The sequence below is a fragment of the Rhinopithecus roxellana genome, chromosome 4, assembly GCF_007565055.1.
Source record: "Rhinopithecus roxellana isolate Shanxi Qingling chromosome 4, ASM756505v1, whole genome shotgun sequence".
NCBI lineage: Eukaryota > Metazoa > Chordata > Mammalia > Primates > Cercopithecidae > Rhinopithecus > Rhinopithecus roxellana.
This window is the reverse complement of record NC_044552.1, coordinates 159,003,096-159,024,761: the sequence shown is the minus strand read 5'-3', so window position 1 is coordinate 159,024,761 and position 21,666 is coordinate 159,003,096. Positions and strand designations below refer to the sequence as shown.

The 21,666-nt window shown below is 42.3% G+C and overlaps 1 protein-coding gene across 6 annotated transcripts in view; it reads left to right on the top strand.

Annotated features, from left to right (window-relative positions):
- FYN (FYN proto-oncogene, Src family tyrosine kinase) overlaps positions 1-21,666 on the top strand; it is a 209,809-nt gene that overhangs the window by 155,554 nt on the left and 32,589 nt on the right. For 4 of the 6 annotated variants that reach the window (XM_030928132.1, XM_030928131.1, XM_010371648.2 and 1 more), the window contains 8 exons: positions 874-970; positions 7,343-7,441; positions 11,394-11,497; positions 12,465-12,614; positions 15,256-15,420; positions 19,080-19,259; positions 20,806-20,882; positions 20,980-21,133. In XM_030928132.1, the coding sequence (XP_030783992.1) occupies positions 874-970; positions 7,343-7,441; positions 11,394-11,497; positions 12,465-12,614; positions 15,256-15,420; positions 19,080-19,259; positions 20,806-20,882; positions 20,980-21,133 (1,026 nt within the window). Of the gene's footprint in view, positions 1-873; positions 971-7,342; positions 7,442-11,393; positions 11,498-12,464; positions 12,615-15,255; positions 15,421-15,838; positions 15,995-19,079; positions 19,260-20,805; positions 20,883-20,979; positions 21,134-21,666 lie in introns of all 6 variants that reach the window. The other 2 variants (XM_030928134.1, XM_030928135.1) reach the window with 2 other exon arrangements.

The following is a 21,666-nucleotide window of genomic DNA, read 5'->3' as shown; positions in this document are numbered from 1 at the left end:
ACCCAGGAGTTCGAGACCAGCCTGGGCAACATAGTGAGACCCCTATCTCTATTAAAATATATATATATATATATGCCTAGTTATATGGAGGAAATCCTAGGCCAAATGACACTGGATATTCTCTGCTGCTGCTAGCAAACTTCTGCAAAGCAGGAAGGGCCTCTCTAGAGAGTCAGCCAGATGAGAGGACATAGGGTAGATGTGAGGAAGAGTGAGTGCCACAAGACAGTGTGAGGAGAGGTGAGTTCAAGGTAGAAGGAGGACAAGGGAGAGGGTTCCATTTTCAGCAGTGGGGCTGAGCAGCACAAAACTGCAAAACCAACTGCAGATGCCAAGAGCAGTACATCCTCTAATTGGGGTGAATATTACAGAAAGAGTCTTCTCTAAATGTCCCCAAGCTGCAGGAGGTGTTTCCTATTACATTCTATATTACTGTTTTACCAGGAGAAAGGGTGGTCCATTTTACCCAGAACCTAACATAGGCTCCAAGTGGAGGAGAAGATATGACCAGCAAAGGATGTCAGTAACTGCTGCAGAGCCCTGCAAACCTGAACCCTGATGCTGACGCTGCCCTTTTGCTTGGGACGTGATTTTCATATCTCCCTGCCCCTCAGCACTCATTCAAAGCTATTACAGAAAGAAGCCCTTCAGCTGCAGGTTTTTATCAGATCCAGTAAGGCTTCCCTGCAAAGACCAAGGCATAGACACAGCCCTGTGACTGTGGTTTTGACACATTAATTACAGCATCTCATCACGTTATTAGTGCTGACTAGATGTAGATTGTGAGAATGAGATTTTAGTGAAGGTTTAATTTCTTGGAATGCATTTCCCCTTGTGTAATAATCTCCCTTCTTGTGAATTTCGTTTTGGCAGGAGTGACACTGTTTGTGGCCCTTTATGACTATGAAGCACGGACGGAAGATGACCTGAGTTTTCACAAAGGAGAAAAATTTCAAATATTGAATAGCTCGTAAGTTTGGAGAGGGAGGAGAAGCATGCATACCTTTCAGGTTGGGAAGGGGTCTTGCATTTCTGGTCTGCACCTCTTAAGATGTGTGAAATCCTAAAAAAGCAGTCGCTGAATTCACTAGTTTACAACAATATACTATGAGAAAAAGAAGAGTCAGTGACACAGTGCAGTATTTTATGGCACTGTGTGTCCAAGGAGATTTTTGGAGAGTACCAAAAATACTAGCACAGTCCATGTTTATTGGTTTTGGTTTAGGTTTAAAGGTTGTAAAATCACCAGCATCACTCTCCATAGCCCTGAGTGTTTCTACAAACCTACAGTTTCAAGTGATTGGCACAAGCCTTGGCTACCCGCGTTTCATGCTGTCTGCCTTGAGATTTTCTTCACATTTCACATGTTACACTAGCTAAGCCCTCACTTGAGGCTTACAACAAGTTCTTTGTTTTATAAACTGCTAAACATTTCATTGGTGAAGCCCATGGAGGCGTTTCACTGTAACGAAAATTTGGGAGTGACTGGAATCTTTTGGAGCCAGAAGAAGTGATTTCACCCACTCATGAATGAATATGCTGTATGGTTGTTTAACACTGGCCAGGAGGAACAACAGTTAAACAGGCAGTGGGGGGATTTCATGAGTGAGGACCACTCACTTTTCAAATCCTGCATTCGATACCTCCATAAGAAGAGTAAACACGGGTCAGATTTTCTTATGGTTTATAAATACTTCCTCTGTTAGATGGAGGCAGTGTGCGCAGATGAGGCCCTTCAGAAAAAATCTAGGCTCTGGAGAAAGTGTCGGGTGGTTCCACATCAGCATGCCAGGCATCTCCAGCGTCCCTGTGAGTGCTCCCAGTGGTTGGGAAAGAGTGCCATGCAGGGGCTGAGGGGCACACCAGGAAGTTCTATGCCACCAAGTCTGGTTGCTTCTCCTCTGCTGTCTGAGCAAACCAGATTCCATGTTGGCAGAAGGAGTTGGAGCCAGGCTCCTCAGCTTTCCCAGAAGGATATGCCAGAGGGAGTAAGACGCAGCTCTGGTCACATTGCACATTCCAGGAAAGAGGAGTGCTGATTGCCACAGGGACCTCTTTCAGGCCTGAAAACTGCCTCCTTGGAAAGCCCACCCTTCCCTGGAATGCCCCCTGGCTCACAGAACCATGCACTGAGGATATGCCGCCTTTCAACAGCAAGAACTGAATACCGCCATAAAGGGCCGATGAGTCTCTTCCAGACATCAGAAGGCACAGTCTACATAGCCACAGGGTTTTCAAACATATGTTAGGATTGTCATCGTTAACAAAGGTGTGGGGTGGCTTTTTTTAACTCTTTATTGGAATACATGCAGAATAGTGCACATATCGAAAGTGTCCACAGTGATGTTGCACAGCAGTGTGAACTGCTTACTGCCGCTCAACTGTACACTTAGAAATGAGTAAAATGATACATTTTATGTTGCCTGTATTTTACCACAATTTTCAAAAAGTGTACAGTTTGTTGAATTTTCACAAGCTGAACATGCCTGTGCAGCTACCACCTACGTCAAGAATAGTGTCACCTACTCCCCAGGAGTAATTCTCCTGTAGCCACAGGAAGTTTTTAAAAAAATAATAAACAGCTGTCATTCACTGAAGCCTCCTGAAGTACCAGCCATGCGCTAAGTTACAAACGTTCTCATGCATTTTTCCACAACTGTCTGAGGTATGTATTGATGTCATCTTTTGACATCTGAGGAGCCAGAGGCCCAGATTAGGAAACTGCCCCAGAGCACGGAGCTGGCAGGTGGCAGAGCCCAGGGCGAGGTGCAGGGAGGCATCCTGAGAACAGTGTCAGGTTTGATCTGGGAAAGGCCCAGGTACTTTATCAAAGGGGAGGGGACCCTGCAAGTGACAGGAAGGTTTGGAGAGTTGACCCGGGCTGGGGAAGAGAGGAGCGGGCTTTGATCCTCTCTGGGTATACCTCCTTGCTGTTATTTTGCTGCTTGTTGGAGTCCATTAACTTTGAATTCTGAAGTCCCCCGCCCCTTAGCCTCCCCTACATGCCAAGGTTGATTAGAAATTTCAAGACTGTTTGTAAACTTTCAACTGCAAGAACCACGGACTAGTAGGAGCACAGACCCAGCTCTCGGGAGGCTTTGTCCACACTGCACGTGCGTCTGTGCATCAGGCCGGAGGGCGTTGGAAAGTTAGTCCCTGCCAATGTCAATCCCATGGCTTCTTCCTTTGTTAATCTGGAAAGGATCTGCAATGTCACCAAATTGAAATTTTAGAGAAACACTTAAGGAGGATCCAATCTGTCTCAATCTCTCTTTTGTGACTTCCCTGCACGGCCTTTGATATTTACAGAGTCCTTTGAGCCTCCAACCCTGTTCTTGCAGAGGAAAATATTACAAAGGTTCTCTTCCTCTTAATGTCCTTCCTTTCTGCCAATGGAATTCCATATCAGTGGAATTTTAAAATGCCCTTTCTCAAGGTTATAGAAAAGAAAAATAAGGTTTGTGTAACACGACAATATCCTGAAGTCCTGGGTAATAACAGGGAAGAGAAAATTGTGAAGGAAAAACAAAGCAATAATATGGAAGCAGATGGCATGTGGCTCCTCCCCTCCCCCATTCTCTCCCGCCTCTGGCTCTGGTCCTCAGAGGAGAGGGAGGAATGGGGCTCTGTTCTGCCAGGGCAGCTGCCATACCTCCTAGTGTGTGTCCTCCCACTCCCTTCCCTGGTGGGAGCCCTGGTGGCATTGGAGGCCACAGGGCTGGCTTTGTTAAAGTACAGCATACACCATGGGATGTGCATGTATGTATGAACCCAGAGGCGGTGTTCCTGCTGCCCAGCAAGGGGCAAAGGTGCTTCATTGACCTGTTGTAAGAGCTCAGTGTCATGTATTAGGACATTATTAAATTTGAACCCATTTTGCAAAATATTTAAGTTCATCCATTTTATTCCCTGTTTTCACATTTTAAGACTAGTCATTTACCATCTAGGAACAGTGACTCTATAAATGTAATACATGTTTTACACAGAGTGGAGTCGTGGTCACAGCTGCGGGCAGGTTTTTTTTTTTCTATTGTGATAAAAAAAAATCCTGGTTTAGAGCCCCACCCAAGCATTTGATAAAACTGTTACTGACATATTCTCCAAAAATCAGATGGGTAGTGACTAAATTTACAAAGAATCCAGCATTTATAATAAAAATGCTATGCTACTGAGCAGATCAAGGCTGACTTCTGTTGGCAAATAACTACTCCCTGGCTTCAAGGCTCTAGGGCTCCCAGCTCCTGGACCCACAAGCCTGTGAGCAATTTTGAGGTGTGGGGGTAGGCTCTTTTCACGGTGTGGAGTGTGGTGGGGGCACAGAATCTTTTAACAAGTCTTTAAATCAGAGGAACAGAGAGAGCTGTTACAAAACCTTAAAAGCCATTCTAAACCAGCACCAGGCTTTAAATCATATATTTGAATTAGAGCAAGATAACAAAGAATATCTCACCAAGTGTAAATTAAAGAAAAATCTGAACTATAAGAACAGTTTAAAGAAATACAGCTTTAACAATGCTAATTACCCATAGTAACTCAACAAATAAAAGATAACGTAGTAGAGATCCTATTTTCCTAAATCAATGTGAATATAGAGTATGTCTATTTATAGGTGAGTTGGTGCTTCTAGGGTATCAAAAAGATGACTTACTCACTTGCTCAGAGGCTCTTGATGAATATTTTGAGTCTGTACCAGCCTCTCTGGGCTCAACATGTGAGGTTCACTACATAATAAACATTGAATCTTTGTCACCTTATGTCTCCTTTGATGAAGAAGACAACCCTGGAAAGCCTAGAACAAGAGAAATCAAGGATTTTATCTTTCTCATGAGTAGCTGAAACCCCTTGTAAGATTAACAGGGTCAAGTGAGAAAATAATGAATTCTTGATTCATGACTTTAGAATGAGCTGATAATTGCATTCTGATCTGTGCTACACTATTTCGGTGCCTAGACCAAAATGAGATAGTTAATGCTAGATTTGAATTGGAAATGACTTCATTAATGCCAGATCACCTGAATAAGGCTGGGCTTGTCCCAGCCTGCAGCAATATGTATTGGCTTCCCGCCCCCATTGACATTCTCAGATACCCTAAAATTGATGCTAGCCATTTTTTTCTTGATTTAATTCAATTAGAACTAACTTGATGAAGGTTATCTTGCATTGAAAAACAATAAGCCTCTGCTACAAGCACTTAATTTTTTCCTCGCCATTTTGGAGCATTTCCCAGGCTGGGCGGGAGAGGGTGGAGGGGGAAGAGCAGGGTATTGTTACTTTTTATGATGAAATGTCTCCATCTAGTGGAACTTCAGAGCAGTAAATGCTGTCAGTATATTAAAGTGAAGATTATGTCTCCAAAGCCATTTCCTTAAACACATACAGTGTTTAAAGAAAAAAATAAACTTCCACATATGTTCTTAGATGATATCCTTACAACTGTATGTATTCCTTTTGGAAGGCATAGAAGTGAGACCAGTACAAACTGTTAAGATATTAACATTTTTAATGTCATGATTTGAACCTGAGAGGGGTGCTTACAATAGGGGAGCAGCACAGTGCAGATCCCACCCAGCTGGTAAACGATCTAGCTCTTAAGTTGGGCGGTGGGTTCACGGGGTTCGTATATGCTGTACCTATGTTCTTCAGTGTGTGTAAATGTTTCCTAACAAAGATCTAGACATGAACTAAATTTAAGATTATGAATAAATCTAGACATGAACTAAATTTTATGAATAAAGAACTTTCTGAATACGAGTACTGTACTTTTGGTTGATATGTAATAGGGTAAAAAGGAGAGATTAGGAAACTAATTGAAACATAAGGTTTTAAAAACCTTTGCCAGCACCTTGGGTTTTTTGTGGGCTATTCTATTCCTTATGCCACCACTTTTCCACAACATCACCCGCAGCACACACTGGCTTGTCACCTTTATTCTGTTGCTCTGTTCAATCCTGTCTGGAGGCATTGCTCACTGCTCACCTTGCTTAGAGTCCAGCTTTAGAGAGCGGCCTCTGGAATAAGGCTTGAGTTTCATGTGGAGGCTGGTTTTTCTCTACCTGATTAAATCCGTCTGGGGAGCATCTTTACCATGGCCAAAAGCCAACACGTTTTTTTGCGTGGCTGAAAGCTTTGACACAGAACCCAGCCAAAAAAACGATTTTTTTTAAAAATGCCTGGAGTTTCGCTTGCTGCCTCCAAGGACCAAAAACGGAGGAGGAGAAGGTGCCAAGCCCCAGGAGATCAGATTTGCTGGGAGGTCTGATTTGCTTGAGGGCAGTCATGTCCTTGACTGCAGGCTGGTGGAAGGTTCTGCAGATACTCAATGGATGTCAGAGCCACAGCGCCACATCCGTTGCCTCTCCGATGTTAATGGGATGAGGTACACAGTCCATTCCTGCTCTTTGTCACAGGTAGCCCTGTGTGACTCTCAGCAGATGAACTTGAACTGCTTAATTTACTCACTGGCTTTAAGATGAAAGTACTACAAGCTCCCCTTTCACCTCCTCTGAGAGCTCCCAGGTTGATACCACACTGCCATGCTGTGACATGGAGCCTAAGGCAGTGCAAAGTGGCATGACTAAAAATCTCACTCCCTTGCCGAGTTTCTGTGCTTCCCCTGTGCGAGCACACGCAGCCATACCCACCCTCCCCACTTGCCCGTCAGCCTCAGGCCAGTGCTCTGGATATTTGATGCAATCACCTCAGATTGAAAATGCCTGGGGAAGGCAATCCTACTCTAGTCTTCATCATTCTACCTGCAGAGAAGTGTCTCCCCATTTTTTTGAGAGCAAGCCAGGCACGTGTTTAGAGCGTGCCTTCATCCCTCACCAGACCTCCTAACCTCCCAGTGTTAGGATGTTAAGATTTTTAATGTCATGATTTGAACCTGAAAGAGAGAGGTGCTTACAATAGGGCAGCAGCACCGTGCAGCTCAGATTGGCCTCAGACCTCCTAACAAGCTTCCCTTCCCAGATGATCTGCAGCTAACATGTTTTACTTAATTCGGCTGAGGCCGGGTTCCTTTTCCCTCTGTCCAAGTTGAGGACACTAACCAAGCAAAATGCCCCCTACCAAGGGAGACCTCTCATGGCCAGGGTCCCACATTCTTAATTCACAAAGAAGACAAGAGACAAGCATGGGTTCATCTCATGGCTGACTCGAACTGGAACCTTCTGACCTTCATGGGGGGGCTATGTTGGAATTCAGGGTAAAGGAATAGGTGGGAGAAACCAGGTGGCAGGATAATTAGGTGACAGTTATACACTTCAGACCACAGTGAGTCTGTAACTACAAGCTGTTGAAATGGTCAACATATTTACTTTTCTTTTTTCTTTTTTCTTTACAGGGAAGGAGATTGGTGGGAAGCCCGCTCCTTGACAACTGGAGAGACAGGTTACATTCCCAGCAATTATGTGGCTCCAGTTGACTCTATCCAGGCAGAAGAGTATGTTTCGTTTTATTTTCACTTAACTACTTGATTTTAAAAGTTGGTTGCCACAATAGAATGCCGTTAACATTGGGCAGGAGGGGGAAGAAATTCACAGCAGTGATTAAGGCTGAGTTTTTCAGGCTTTCTGCCCTGGTTTTTACCCTGTTTAGTAATGCTTGCACTGTTTTTAACTTAATGTTTTTCTTGAAGCCTGCTCACTTATTTTGAAAGAAAACTTTCTATCAATATCCTAAATGAAAACCCAGTAAAACTTGTCGTAGATTAAAAGTAGCCATAAACATATGAAATGCTAGCTAGATCATATATTATTGCCGACCCAAGTTTCTAAGCCCGCAGTCTGCTCCCTCTTTCGGGGAGAGAGAGGAGAGAATAGCAAGTAATTGCCAAAGATGAACCTAAGATTATTCTCCTAAGCGTGATCAGAAATATTAAAACAGTGCTGAAAAGACATCTCCTATGCCCGGTAAAGGTGACTCATACACAGTGTGTCCCCCCAACTTGGGAAATACTACAGGGATTTGGAACCTCAGTTGGCTTCTTTGATAGTAAATAGTGACGAGCAGTTATTTGACGCAACTATTCAACTGGTAGCAGTTTAGGAAGGTGTTCAGTAGGCTGAAGGGATCTAGAAGGGATAACGTTTCTCCCTTCTCCTGACCCGTGGGATTAATGGGCGCTCCCAAGGGGAAGAACTGCCAGTGGCTGTTTGCCAGCTCTGACTTCTGAACTGAGGGAAGGAGAGATGGAGCCATGATTTCCCAAATGCAGGAACTTGGCCTCCTCCTGACACCTTGGGTCTTGCCTCTCTAGAAAGAGAGTTGAGAAAAGTCAGTCACCAAGCCCAACTTTTGGCTCCAATATTTAATCACCATGGATTTGTTTAAGCAGTGTGGAGAGATGGAGCCATGATTTCCCAAATGCAGGAACTGGGCCTCCTCCTGACACCTTGGGTCTTGCCTCTCTAGAAAGAGAGTTGAGAAAAGTCAGTCACCAAGCCCAACTTTTGGCTTCGATATTTAATTTCACCATGGATTTGTTTAAGCAGTGCGAGGGGGATTAGACTCCACACCGTAGCCAAATCCCCAGTTGGACTGTTCTCTTCTTTAATTCCCTTGTATTTCCTCTAAGAGGATCTGTTTTGTTTCTCACTCTCAAATACTCAGTGGTTCTTAGTTGTTTTTTTCTCCCAGTGACTGTGTTTCATCATCAGTGAATCAAGGTATTTGTCTTTAATTTGTATTTTAGGGCAGATTTGCAAAATTCTTTGTGTTCTTTTAGAATAAAAAGTACCACCAAAATGTAGCATTACCCTGATTTAACTGGGAATTTGTCAGCTATATATTTAAGTTATTTTTATAATGGTCAACTTTTTAAATATTTTGTTTTTAAACAGTATTATTTTTTAAAATAATGCCTTTGGTTTTACATATGTAATTAACTATTATCTTAAAATACTATTGTTTTGGTGCAATCCATTGTTCTAACAATTCTTTTTTCACCACTGTTTTACACAGCATTCTAATTGGGTTATGGGTACAAACCCAGAAAGCCATTTCTCACAAATAATTGGCGTAATAGTCTTTACACCACCTAGTGCTAGATTAAGGATTATTGCACATTTTGGTGTTTCTAAAAGTCACTGAGGAGCTAACACGCCGTGTCTCTTTTCTTCAGTGAAGCTTAATTCACAAAAGAATTTGACAGTGAACTCATAATACCTATATTCAAGCATAATGAATTGAAATTTCATTTTAGAATCTGGATTCTTTCACAGTTAAATATTCTAAAAATGGTTCCCACACACACATTCCAATTGAATGCTCCAGCATTCTCCCTTGGGTTTGGGGAGCACCTGCTGCTCATTCAGCACCTAGTGCTGAAATAGTAACTAACAGCCAGGCTTGGTTAAGGCTTGCGTATGCAGGGGGAGGATATAAGGCAAATAACAAAAGTCTTGAGGTGACTTAATGTGATGCCTCCTAAAGTGGCACAGAGTATCATTAGTTTGTTCAGGGATAATATATTGAAATATCTGCAACACCAAGTCATTTTAAGGGCATGCTTATTGACTGAGCACAGATCTCAAAGGTGTACAGTAACCAGTCCTTACAGTTGTGCCAAGGAAAAGATGTACAGGGCCAACCGTGATGGCTCCCTCCTGTAATCCCAGCACTTGGGAGGCCAAGGCGAGAGGATCAGTTGAGCCCGGGAGTTTGAGACCATCCTGGGCAACATAGGGAGACAGTCTGACTCTGTCCCCCGGCTAGAGTGCAGTGGCCCTGTCTCGGCTCACTGCAACCTCCACATCCCTGGTTCAAGCAGTTATCATGCCCCAGCCTCCCAAATAGCTGAGATTACAGGCACATGACACCATGCCCAGCTAATTGTTTGTATTTTCAGTAGAGTTGGGGTTTCACCATGTTGGCCGGGCTGGTTTCGAACTCCTGACCTCAGGTGATCTGCCTGCCTCAGCCTCCCAAAGTGCTGGAATTACAAGCATGAACCACCACTCCCAGCCTCTACAAAAAAAATTTTTTTAATTAGCTGGTGTGATGATGTGCACCTGTAGTCCCAGGAGGCTGAGGTTGGAAGATTGCTTGAGCCTGGGGAGGTTGAGGCTGCAGTGAGCTGTGGTTATGCCACTGCACTCCAGCCTGGGTGACAGAGTGAGACCCTGTCTCAAGGGGAAAAAAAGAAGAAGAAGAGGATGATGTACACAGATCACAATCCAGGTGCTTGGCAAATGCCTTTACTTATCCAAGTCCTCACACCTGGGGGAAAACGGGCATTTTTCTCAGAATTCTTATAGGTAGGAAGTTACTGAAAATACTATTCCTTTATTCGTATCATATCTATCTATTCTGACTTTTTTTAATGCTTGTTAATTATCTTCATATACATTGAGACTTTTGTTATTTCCCAGCAGTTAATAATGCTCAGATATCAAGAGATTCAAGAGTTTTGTTTGTTTGTTTGTTTGTTTGTTTGTTTGTTTGTTTTTGAGACAGAGTCTCACTCTGTCACCCAGGCTGGAGTGCAGTGGCACGATCTTGGCTCACTGCAACCTCCACCTTCCAGGTTCAAGTGATCCTCCTGCCTCAGCCTCCCAAGTAGCTGGGGTTACAGGCGCATACCACCACACCCAGCTGATTTTTTGCATTTTTAGTGGAGATGGGGTTTCACAGTGTTAGCCAGGATTGTCTCCATCTCCTGACCTCATGATCCACCCACCTTGGCCTCCCAAACTGCTGGGATTACAGGTGTGAGCCACCATGCTCGGCCTTTTTTTTTTTTTTTTAAGACACAGCCTTGTTCTGTCACCCAGGCTGGAGTACAATGGCACGATCTCAGCTCACTGCAACCTGGGTCTCTCAGGTTCAAGCAATTCTCCTGCATCAGCTTCCCGAGTACCTGGAATTACAGGTGTCCACCACCACACCCAGCTAATTTTTGTATTTTTAGTAGAGATGAGGTTTCACCGTGTTGGCCAGGCTGGTCTCAAACTCCTGACCTCAGGTGATCCGCCCACCTCAGCCTCCCAAAGTGCTGGGATTACAGGCATGAGCCACCGTGCCCAGACTAGAGTCTTTTAAATAAGTGTGGAAAGGGTCTCATGCAGTTGCCATTTCAAATCAAGGTCTTAGATTTCTGGGTTTTTGCATACAGATGGCGGTTTTAACACAAACCAGTTCTGGTCATGTCTGGAGGGGAGGAAAACAACCCACAATTCAAATCTGATTTTTTTTAAAGAGTGAAAGAGATGAATTAGGGATAGAATCCAGGGTAGATTGAAAAGGAACTGAATTAAGCTAGAAAAAATACATACAGGGAAAGGCTGAGGACCAAATTGGAGGTGAGGGGAATTCATGGGCAGAAAAAAGCCTATGCTGTTGCATTTTGTAAATGACTATTACGAAGTATATTCTTTCCTTGATCTCATTTAAAGGTGGTACTTTGGAAAACTTGGCCGAAAAGATGCTGAGCGACAGCTATTGTCCTTTGGAAACCCAAGAGGTACCTTTCTTATCCGCGAGAGTGAAACCACCAAAGGTAAGATAACGAGCTGAAGAAGTTGGCTTGTCATTCAAATCTGTGGATTAGTCAGAGGGGATGAAAGGCTTATCTCTAATGTACAAGGATTTTAAAATGGCACATATCCTCCCTGCCTTGTGAGTGGAGTCCTGTTTTCAGTCTTCCCTCCAGGCTCTAGAACTGCAGACAGCACCAAAAGAACTACAGCAGCTCCAAATCAAGACCTTCCTCCTGCAACAGGCTACGGGCTGCTTCACTCCTCCGGGCACACCAGATTATAGAATTTTCAGAAGTCCTTTAGAATTTCAATTTTCTGAAACTCTTAGTTCCTCAAGTGCCAGTCATACGGGTTGTTTTGCTTTCCTTTTGTGTTTTAAATAACTGAGGACTTCACTTCTCTTCCTCCAACTGTTGGACTTTTCATTATTTAACAACTCATTACAGCCCACAAGAGGAGATAGTTCAAGGAAGAAAAGAGTAGTGGCCTCTAGCTTAATCCACCAGATTATCTGTTCCTGTGGAAAATGTTGTAAAACGGAAACTTGAAGCTCACTTCTAGAGAAACAAGCCTTAGATTTCTTTTGCACATGCCGCCGCTACCTCCCAGTATGCCCCTGGGTAGAGAAGACAGGGGAAGCAAACTCAGCCACGCATCGTGGTCCTTCTCTCTACCCTGGAGGGAAGGAGTGTCGGAATTGAGTCTACGCTGTGTTATGCAACAAGGGTGACTGAACAGTGTGTTTAAGAAAAATATCCAGGACGCTTTCAGTCTCAAGGGCAGAATTATTTTACTGCTAATATCTTCTGACATTTGCAGGACATCAAGAAGCATCTTCTTCCTGTTACTGAATGGAGATGCTGTGTGTGTGTGTACATATGTGTGTGTATCCTTGGTCATTATTAATCAGAGTCAAGAAAATGAGGCCTAAAAAACAAGCTAATACTCTAAACGACTGGAGCTGCTAATGCTTTGCTTGTTTACCAGGTGCCTATTCACTTTCTATCCGCGATTGGGATGATATGAAAGGAGACCACGTCAAACATTATAAAATTCGCAAACTTGACAATGGTGGATACTACATTACCACCCGGGCCCAGTTTGAAACCCTTCAGCAGCTCGTACAACATTACTCAGGTAACCTTAATTCTAACTGCCTACTAACCATTTGGATGCTGGAGGGAGTGGATAGGCCCAGAGCAGGAAAGTGGAAAGGGGTAAAACTCATTATGTACAAAATCACTCCTAGGATATGTTTTCTTTGCCAGCCCTTAATGGTGGGACTTGGCTGAATAGGTTCTATTGCTGCTGTTCTACTGTAGTTGTTATTATTAGTTCTACATGTTTGTCCAAAGATCCTATAATATTTTTGTTTCCCAAGTAGAAAGCAATAGGTTAAATTGTAAAAGTTGTTTGTCTTTTCATCTTCCTCCTAAAATACTTCGAGTTGTCTTTTCCCATTCCCCTGGCGTTGCATATGAGGAAGGAGTCTCTTGGAGAGCGCTTACATGGGGACTCCTACAAGGAATACTGTGTTTCCACCATCACTTTATGCTCCGCACTGTTGCAGGAATAGCTGCACGTACATTTCATTCTCATGCAAGCCATTTATCTTGTTTCCCACCAATACTGCTGTTTCCTAACTAGACTTAGACTTACACGACCCATAGCTCTTCGATCTATTACGTCTTCTTGTTTTAAATTAAACTTTTAAAATGCACATCGGTCTCTGTCCTAACACCCAGATATCACCATTATTTTGTTGTTTCTGAAAACATATAATTATTAGGTGTGCAGTTTATACATTTTATCAAAGACTGTGGTTTTATGTGCAATTGTTAAAATGATTGCTTTCTTTCCTAGATTAGCAAGTATTATATACCACCATATAATACATGTTCACATGTGCCTAGAGATACAGGTGCACGTGTACAGACACATGTCTATATACTATTAAGCCTAGAGGTTTTTTTTTTTCGTGTGACCCATTTCTCCATTTTCTATTGTTCTCCAGGACAAAGGCAAGACTCAAAAAATAGTATACGATTTTCCTCTACTATTGCTCTGTGCACAATCATTGAAATATGTATGTATAATTTTTGGCATGAAAAAGCAATCTTTCAAAAATGACAATAAGAAATGTCTGTTGATCCCTGGCACTAATGAACAATAGAACATATTAACAGCACTTGCAGTACTAGTTGATTATGGCATTGTCTAACTTGGTTTATGTGGATGCTAATGAAACATTTGGGAGAAACGGAACCGAATATCTCCCTGAGCTTAGGTGATATACTCAAAATGCCTGCATGTTGTAAGGATTTTTCAAATGCTGAAATATATTTCATTACAGCCAAACATCAGCAGGACCCCCCGGGTTTGGATCCTTTGAAAATACTGTATTCGAAAGGGCACCTTAATAACATTGTAGAGCTGGGAGGAAAGAGGAGATGTGAACAATAGACACTTTTTTTAATCTCGGGGAAAAAAAATCCATCTCACGTTAGACTCGTTTTTATATTGGCTTTCCCTCTTCCCTCTTTCTCTCTCACACAATAAAATGCCTTTGAAATATTGACACATAAATAATTTCCTACCTAAACATCTCAGAGCCTGATTCCATCAAAAAGAAAGGAGTAAAAAGCAAGTTACAGCCCAGCAGCACATCTGCTTTCCCTGGGTCCGGGGGCTGCCGGGAGGGAGCGGGAGGGAGCGGGGGTCTGTCCACCTCCCAGGGCAGGCTCTGTCAGCTTTTGTCATTCCCTGATTTCTTATTCTTTGTTACCTTTTTTCGCCTGACTGATTTTTACCTGGCATTTAAGTTCTCCTTAGCACTGCCAGACTCTAAAAGGTTATATTCTTTTTAAAAAAGAAGAGAAAGAAAGAAGACAAAGAGAAAAAAAACCTCCGAGTGATAACTACTTTTTCCCTTCTTTTTTTTTTATAAAGAATACATTTTTTCACATCTTGAATTTCTGTGAATTTTAGTTTCCATTCTTTCTCCTTTCAAACCAGACACCTAAATTATACATTGAAGACTGTTAAAAGGTGGGTTTTTTTTTTTTTAATGGAAAATACCAAAGCAGCAGCCCAGGAGTATCTGACTTGGTGGAATGGAATCAGTTAGAAAGCCAAAGAAATCACTAAAAAAAGTGACTTCTTTTATTTCCCCATCACTTATAATCTTCAGCCTTACTAGTTTATGACAGTTTAATGTTCAGTAGAAGAATCCTCCACTAAAGTTATAATTTTAAATATAGTCATGTAGACAGATCCCTAATCTCCTGGGTAATCTAGATACTAAAGGTGGGAAGAACAGTCATGTTGACATTCTTTAATCCAAAACCACTTTTTGAAATTAGTAAGGATGTTTTCAGCATGCCCAAAAACATGTTATGAGCACATTGAGCTGAAAACGTTTTTCTTACTTGGTGAGTACAGAAACCAAAGCAGCCTGTGTGTATATCTATGTATAGACTGTATCGTACCTGGGCTTATGGAGTAGTCTAAATTTAAAACGTTCTCCATTCTACCTCCAATGAAAATGTTTCTGTGTGTGGCGTCTGATCTTCCACCGTGTGTGTGGTCGTCCACTGGTGTAGCGCTGTTTAAGGAGCGCTGTGTGCTGCTGGTGTTCCACGATGTGTGTGGTCGTCTGCTGGTGTAGCACTGTTTGAGGAGCACTGTGCGCCGCTAGTGTGGGTTTACACTTAGGAGTGTTGTCATTACATGTGTTCTGCTCTTCTCTCCCTCTCCTGCCCCTGCCCTGCTCCATCAGAGAGAGCTGCAGGTCTCTGCTGCCGCCTAGTAGTTCCCTGTCACAAAGGGATGCCAAGGCTTACCGATCTGTCTGTCAAAACCAAAGATGTCTGGGAAATCCCTCGAGAATCCCTGCAGTTGATCAAGAGACTGGGAAATGGGCAGTTTGGGGAAGTATGGATGGGTATGCTGAGACTCAATTACTCTATTATTAGCTTCCCCGTTTGGGAAATCCCAAACACCAAAGATGGAAGGTGAAAATAAAGACTGTGTGACCGGGAAGAAAGTTTGAATTCCTAATAGTGGGGAATAATAATTTCAATTTTGGTTTTAACATTCTGGAATTTCTAAAAAAAAAAGATAGTAAGTGGGCAAAGCTGGCAAATGGCTCAAGTTGTACTATTACATGACTCTCAATTCATAAACCAGCAAATGGTCCAAGGAATGTTCCAGCTGCCGTAAAATGTCTTGCCCTTCATTTCCAAAAGTAAATATTTGTTGAGTGTCGTCCTAACGGGCAAGTCACCTTCCATCTTTCCTAGTGCATGCGTAATTATGGATTATAAGGACTGTGTTTTCTTTATTAATTCCCTTTCCTGTAGAGAAAGCTGATGGTTTGTGTTTTAACTTAACTGTGATTGCATCAAGTTGTACCCCACAAACTTCTGGATTGGCTAAAGATGCTTGGGAAGTTGCACGTCGTTCGTTGTGTCTGGAGAAGAAGCTGGGTCAGGGGTGTTTCGCTGAAGTGTGGCTTGGTAAGGCAGAGGGCACATTTTGTTTTGGCTGCATCTCAAAGCCGATTAAAAGGATGGTTTTGAACAAAAATGCACACACAGCCACTGGGACAAAGACACTTAACCTGGATAACTACACGGGCACAGGCCATCCAGATTTTCAGAATATGCTGATACCTTGCTGTGCTCATCTGTCCTACTTCATGTGGTTAATTAAGGCACCCACAGAACAGGAAACCAGTACACTATGAATCTGGTGTTTCCTCTTCCTAAGAAATGGGAAGGTAAGATACTGTATGTGGGCAGCCATAAGAAAGATTGTGGGCATTTTGCTCAATGGGCCTGGGTTTGAATCCTTACTAGCTAATTAACCACGAATAAGGGCATATTTAACTCCTTTAAGCCTCAGTTTTTTCTTCTGTAAAATTGGAATGATACTTTTTTGTTGTTGTTGAGACGGAGTCTTGCTCTGTCGCTAGGCTGGAGTGCAGTGGCACGATATCAGCTCACTGCAACCTCCGCCTCCCGGGTTCAAGCAATTCTCCTGCCTCAGCCTCCCGAGTAGCTGGGATTACAGGTGCCTGCCACCACGCCCGGCTAATTTTTTTTATTTTTAGTAGAGGCGGGGTTTCACCACGTTGGCCAGAAGGGTCTCGATCTCCTGACCTGGTGATCTGCCCGCCTCGTCCTCCCAAAGTGCTGGGATTACAGGCATGAGCCACCATGCCTGGCCAGAATGTACTTATTTTATAGGATTATTTTTAGGATTACATGGGTTAATATGTTTAAAGTCCCTTGCAGATAGTAGATACTCAGTAGACATACATACTTCTCTTTATTTGATTGTCATTGATAAGGCTGGCTGCACTGGGCCTTTGTAATTTCCTTTATAGCCCTTTTGGGTCAGTTGCAGCTTTGCTTAGAAACAATTCATGGATTTAGGCCCCACTCAAAAACCTGTTTCAGTGAAACAATATTGATACTTACGGAATCCTCCATCTTCCTTCCTCAGAACTCGTTCAAAACAGTATTGATCAGTACCCTTTGCTATGTGTGGGTACAGATCTTTAGGTGTAGTCTGCATTAAAAGAGTTAATACAGGTGGCTGGGCGCAGTGGCTCACGCCTGTAATCCCAGCACTTTGGGAGGCCAAGGCAGGCGGATCACCTGAGGTCAGGAGTTCGAGACCAGCCTGACCAACATGGAGAAACCCTGCCTCTACTAAAAATACAAAATTAGCTGGGCATGGTGGCACATGCCTGTAATCCCAGCTACTCGGGAGGCTGAGGCAGGAGAATCGCTTGAACCCAGGAGGCAGAGGTTACGGTGAGTAGAGATCGTGCCATTGCACTCCAGCCTGGGCAATAAAAGCGAAACTCCATCTCAAGAAAAAAGAAAAAGAGTTAATACAGTTAAAGCACTTAAAACATATAGCCCAGCAAGTGATAAGTACTACAAAGATATATGTAGGTATGTAGGTGGATAAATAGGTAATAGACAGACATACACATATATATGTATGAGTTAGCTAGTTTAATAAATCCCAGCACTTTGGGAGGCCAAGGCAGGCGGATCACCTGAGGTACATCACCAGAGAGAGATGGACTTTATCTCAAATATCGTAAAATATATGACTCCTTCTTCCTCATTCACCCTCTAATAATAGAGGATTTTAGTCAAATTACTCACACAATCACAGAGAATTGGACCCTGTAAGAAAATTTGTTTTCAAATTTTACAGATATCAACTTTAAATCATGACATATCCTGTTCACATTTTGTTTCCCGATAAACACAAGACGACATGCCCAGCAGAATTGGGATGGGTGTCTATGCGATTAATGAGGTTTGCATTACAGAGGAAGATCTTAATGTATTTAAAATTTTGGGTGCTGACTCTTAAATAGCAAAGACCACCTATAAATTGCCAAATTTCCCATGAATGCTTAGTGGGCAGATATTTTATGAAGTTTAAATGAACTTTTCTTTAAGCCACTTGTTTTTTCATAATTTATATTTTGTAGGTTGCATGTTATAATTGTATGAACATGTCTTTAACAGGATAATAAGACCTCCAATTTACAGAATCCTTAAATTCCAAAGTCAGTTATATTAAATATAAAAATCTTAATTTAAAGCAGTCTTTTTTTTCAAATAGAAAATAATCTAAATTAGCAGATTGTTTCCCCTTTATACAGTTATTCTTCAGCATCACAGGTCTAATAATGGAATACACATAGAACCTAGGTGTGGTTTTGTTTTTTTAATGCTGGGCTGAAAGAGACCCAAAAGATAATCCAATTCCATTCCTGTATTTTACAGATGAGGTTAACTGATGACAATCATAATCCAGGCCTTGCCTTCAGATTTGCTAGATTTTTTTTACATGCTAAATTTAAATATCTCTGTTCCCTGTCAGCTGCTGTTTAATTTCCCCTGTCTACCTACCTGATAGAAGCCATTGTTCTTGTGGCTAGCCATCAGTAAAGCTGAGGAATTTGCCTTACCTGGTTGAAGTATTGGCAAGCAGACTGTAAGCTCCTTGCCAGTGCTTATCAGCACGCTCGGCACACCTGTGCAAGGACTCAGTCAAGTAACTTGTCCATTGCAGACATTGAAAGTCTAAAGGTAATTTCCAGACATCCTCATGTGGTGCCATATTTTTAAATGGCACACCCCATAAACTCAAATAATCTAATTTCTTCCATGCCCACTGTACTCCCTAAGGGACAGCTATTAGATGGCCAGGCCTGTTCCAAGCCCTGGACTTTCATCACTGTAAACAGCGGTCCAGAGCTTTTGGTATAAATGTGTAATCATATGACTGCACCAAAAAGAGACAGAGTGGTATATATCAAAATTTAAAAACATTTTAATGAATTATAAATCTTAATATAGCCATCCTTGCCATCACCATAAAGAAACACATTTTTTCTGTTAAAATACTTGACAGAGTCCTTGCAATTGAATGTCTTTGTTCAACAAAAACTGTATGAAGTGTTTTAAATTTAAAATCTAATTTTATGCAAATAGCTGGTGGTCAAAACCCTCTTTTTCCATCAAAAGAAGATCTTTGGTTTGACTTCATGTTCCGGGATGTTTGTAGGTACCTGGAATGGAAACACGAAAGTAGCCATAAAGACTCTTAAACCAGGCACAATGTCCCCCGAGTCATTCCTCGAGGAAGCGCAGATCATGAAGAAGCTGAAGCACGACAAGCTGGTCCAGCTGTACGCAGTGGTGTCTGAGGAGCCCATCTACATCGTCACCGAGTATATGAATAAAGGTCGGGCAAAGCCTCTTCTGTCTCCAGCATACAGTGCCTGAAGGGGTTGTTTGGGGGAGAGAAATGGAGGCTTCCTACTTGCTTCTTTTCTAGTTTCTGCCTGGGTCAAGTATTCCCATTAGGAACCACCAGTTATGCACTCATTAATGAAAACATTTTTAAAACAGACTAACCTTGAGTTTGCCCCACCCCAAATCCTTGTGAAATGCCAAATACCTTTTACATGTTATGTGTGTCAAATTCAAGCTCCTTTCCATAATTAAAACATTCATTTTTAATATCAGGGTGGTACAGAGGGTTATGATGGTTTGCTGTTATTTTGAATGTAGTAGTTTTTGTTGCATTTCCTTTTTGCAGGGCTAAACAATTAATATCAGACACTGCTCTCTACGCTAAGTTTAGTCTCCATCATTTGAACATCTTATTTTTTTCCAGCTCTCTTCTTAGTCAGATGATGAAATTACATGCTTTCAGAGACCACATTTATTCTCACATTCTCTCCCCCACAACCCCTCTGTCTTTCTAATCAAACCAGCATTGTTGGGGATGAGACTAGAGATCATTTTGTTTTGGAAAAATAGATGAACCAAACAAGAAACAGTCTTGAAAGGCAATACATTGTACATCAGAGGATAGCAGTGTAATTTTTCTTTTCCCTGTACTTTCTTTTAAAATATAATGGAAATTTTTTTCTGGCAAACTGTTTTTTGTCCTTTGTATCCAGGGTTATTTTGTAAATAACTTTGTGATTAAAGCATAAAATATCATTGATTACCATCATAAGCCTCCACCTTCTGCAAATGATTATCCCTGCCTTGGTGTGTTATAATAGTGGCTCTGAAGCTTCCAATGTTTTGTTTCAGACGTCTGATTTAAGGCTTGGCTGGCTATGATCTAATTAAGGGGAACCATCTGCCCCACCCATATTCTTCAGATTGTCTTTTCTTGATTCAAAATCTGTAAATAAGCTAAGCTACTGAGTCTCAGACTTTACCTTATATTATTAGAATCACCTGTAGGGCTTCTTAAAACCGAAGTTTCTGGACCCAACCTTCAAAGTTTCTGGTTTCTTCGATCTGGGATGGATGGGACCTGAGAATTTGCATATCTAACAAGTTCCCTTGTGTTGTTGTAGCTGCTGGTCCCAAGACCACAGCTTTGGACCACTCAGCTGGGCTGTATTTTCCCCACATCCATTCTTTGTGCAGGGGTGATTGGGGAATGGGATTGAAGAGGTGCGGTTCTTCATAGGTTCCTCTTTATGACATAAAGGGAGATTGAGTCCCATTTCTTCTTGTTTTATCAAATATATATTGTTATTCCTAGAAATGGAATTAATGCTGTTTGTTTTTAAAAGGTAAAACTGTTGCTTCTCCATGCATATACTTTTTTCTACCCTGCTTTATTATATAAACCTTTTTCCCCCCCATGAATGGCATTATTCCATTTGACTACCTTATTACTTTTAATAAGAAAACCAAATACAGCTCTCCATTGGGAATTATCTTTCAAAGTAAATTGAAATGATTTTATGTTTTGTTCATAGGAAGTTTACTGGATTTCTTAAAAGATGGAGAAGGAAGAGCTCTGAAATTACCAAATCTTGTGGACATGGCAGCACAGGTAAGCCCTGCAGGGTAACTTGATGTGCCATAGGTTTAATGACATGTAAGTACATTGGGTCATGGTGTAACATGTCCTGTTCCCTGGATTTCCACAGGTGGCTGCAGGAATGGCTTACATCGAGCGCATGAATTATATCCATAGAGATCTGCGATCAGCAAACATTCTAGTGGGGAATGGACTCATATGCAAGATTGCTGATTTCGGATTGGCCCGATTGATCGAAGACAATGAGTACACAGCAAGACAAGGTGGGCACTTGAATGACAGTGGCTCGTGATCACAGCCGTGAGAACAGTCACTTACCGCACGGCCCTTCCTTCCTCCTTACCTTCCCTTCCTTCAGAAAATACCTGAAATGTCATTCTTCAGCTGGGTTTGGACTCCTTGATCTGGCAGGAATTTGACAGCTCTGCAGGTGGGAGACTGTTGTGGGACGAGTGGAGGAATGAGATACTGGTTTTTGGTGGATGGGTGGGTGGGTATTGGTATTTGCTGCTGTGGTCCTCTTGGCTCGTGCTGATCTCCTCACAGCATCCAGGCCTAGGGTACTCTGCTTTTGGAGAAAGAAGGCTGGGGAAAGCCAAGAGATCGTCAAGTTTTAGGTCATCGTTCAATCAGTCTGTGTTCCAGCAGAAAGCAGAAGGCACGTTCAAATTAGAGAAGTTAAGAAATGAGTTTTTTACAAAGGTACAGGCAGGGTTTCAGAAAGCCAGCAGAGCATGGTGCAGTATCTCGGAGCCTGTAACAGCAACAGAACCAAAGCCTCAAAGGCAAGGGGGCA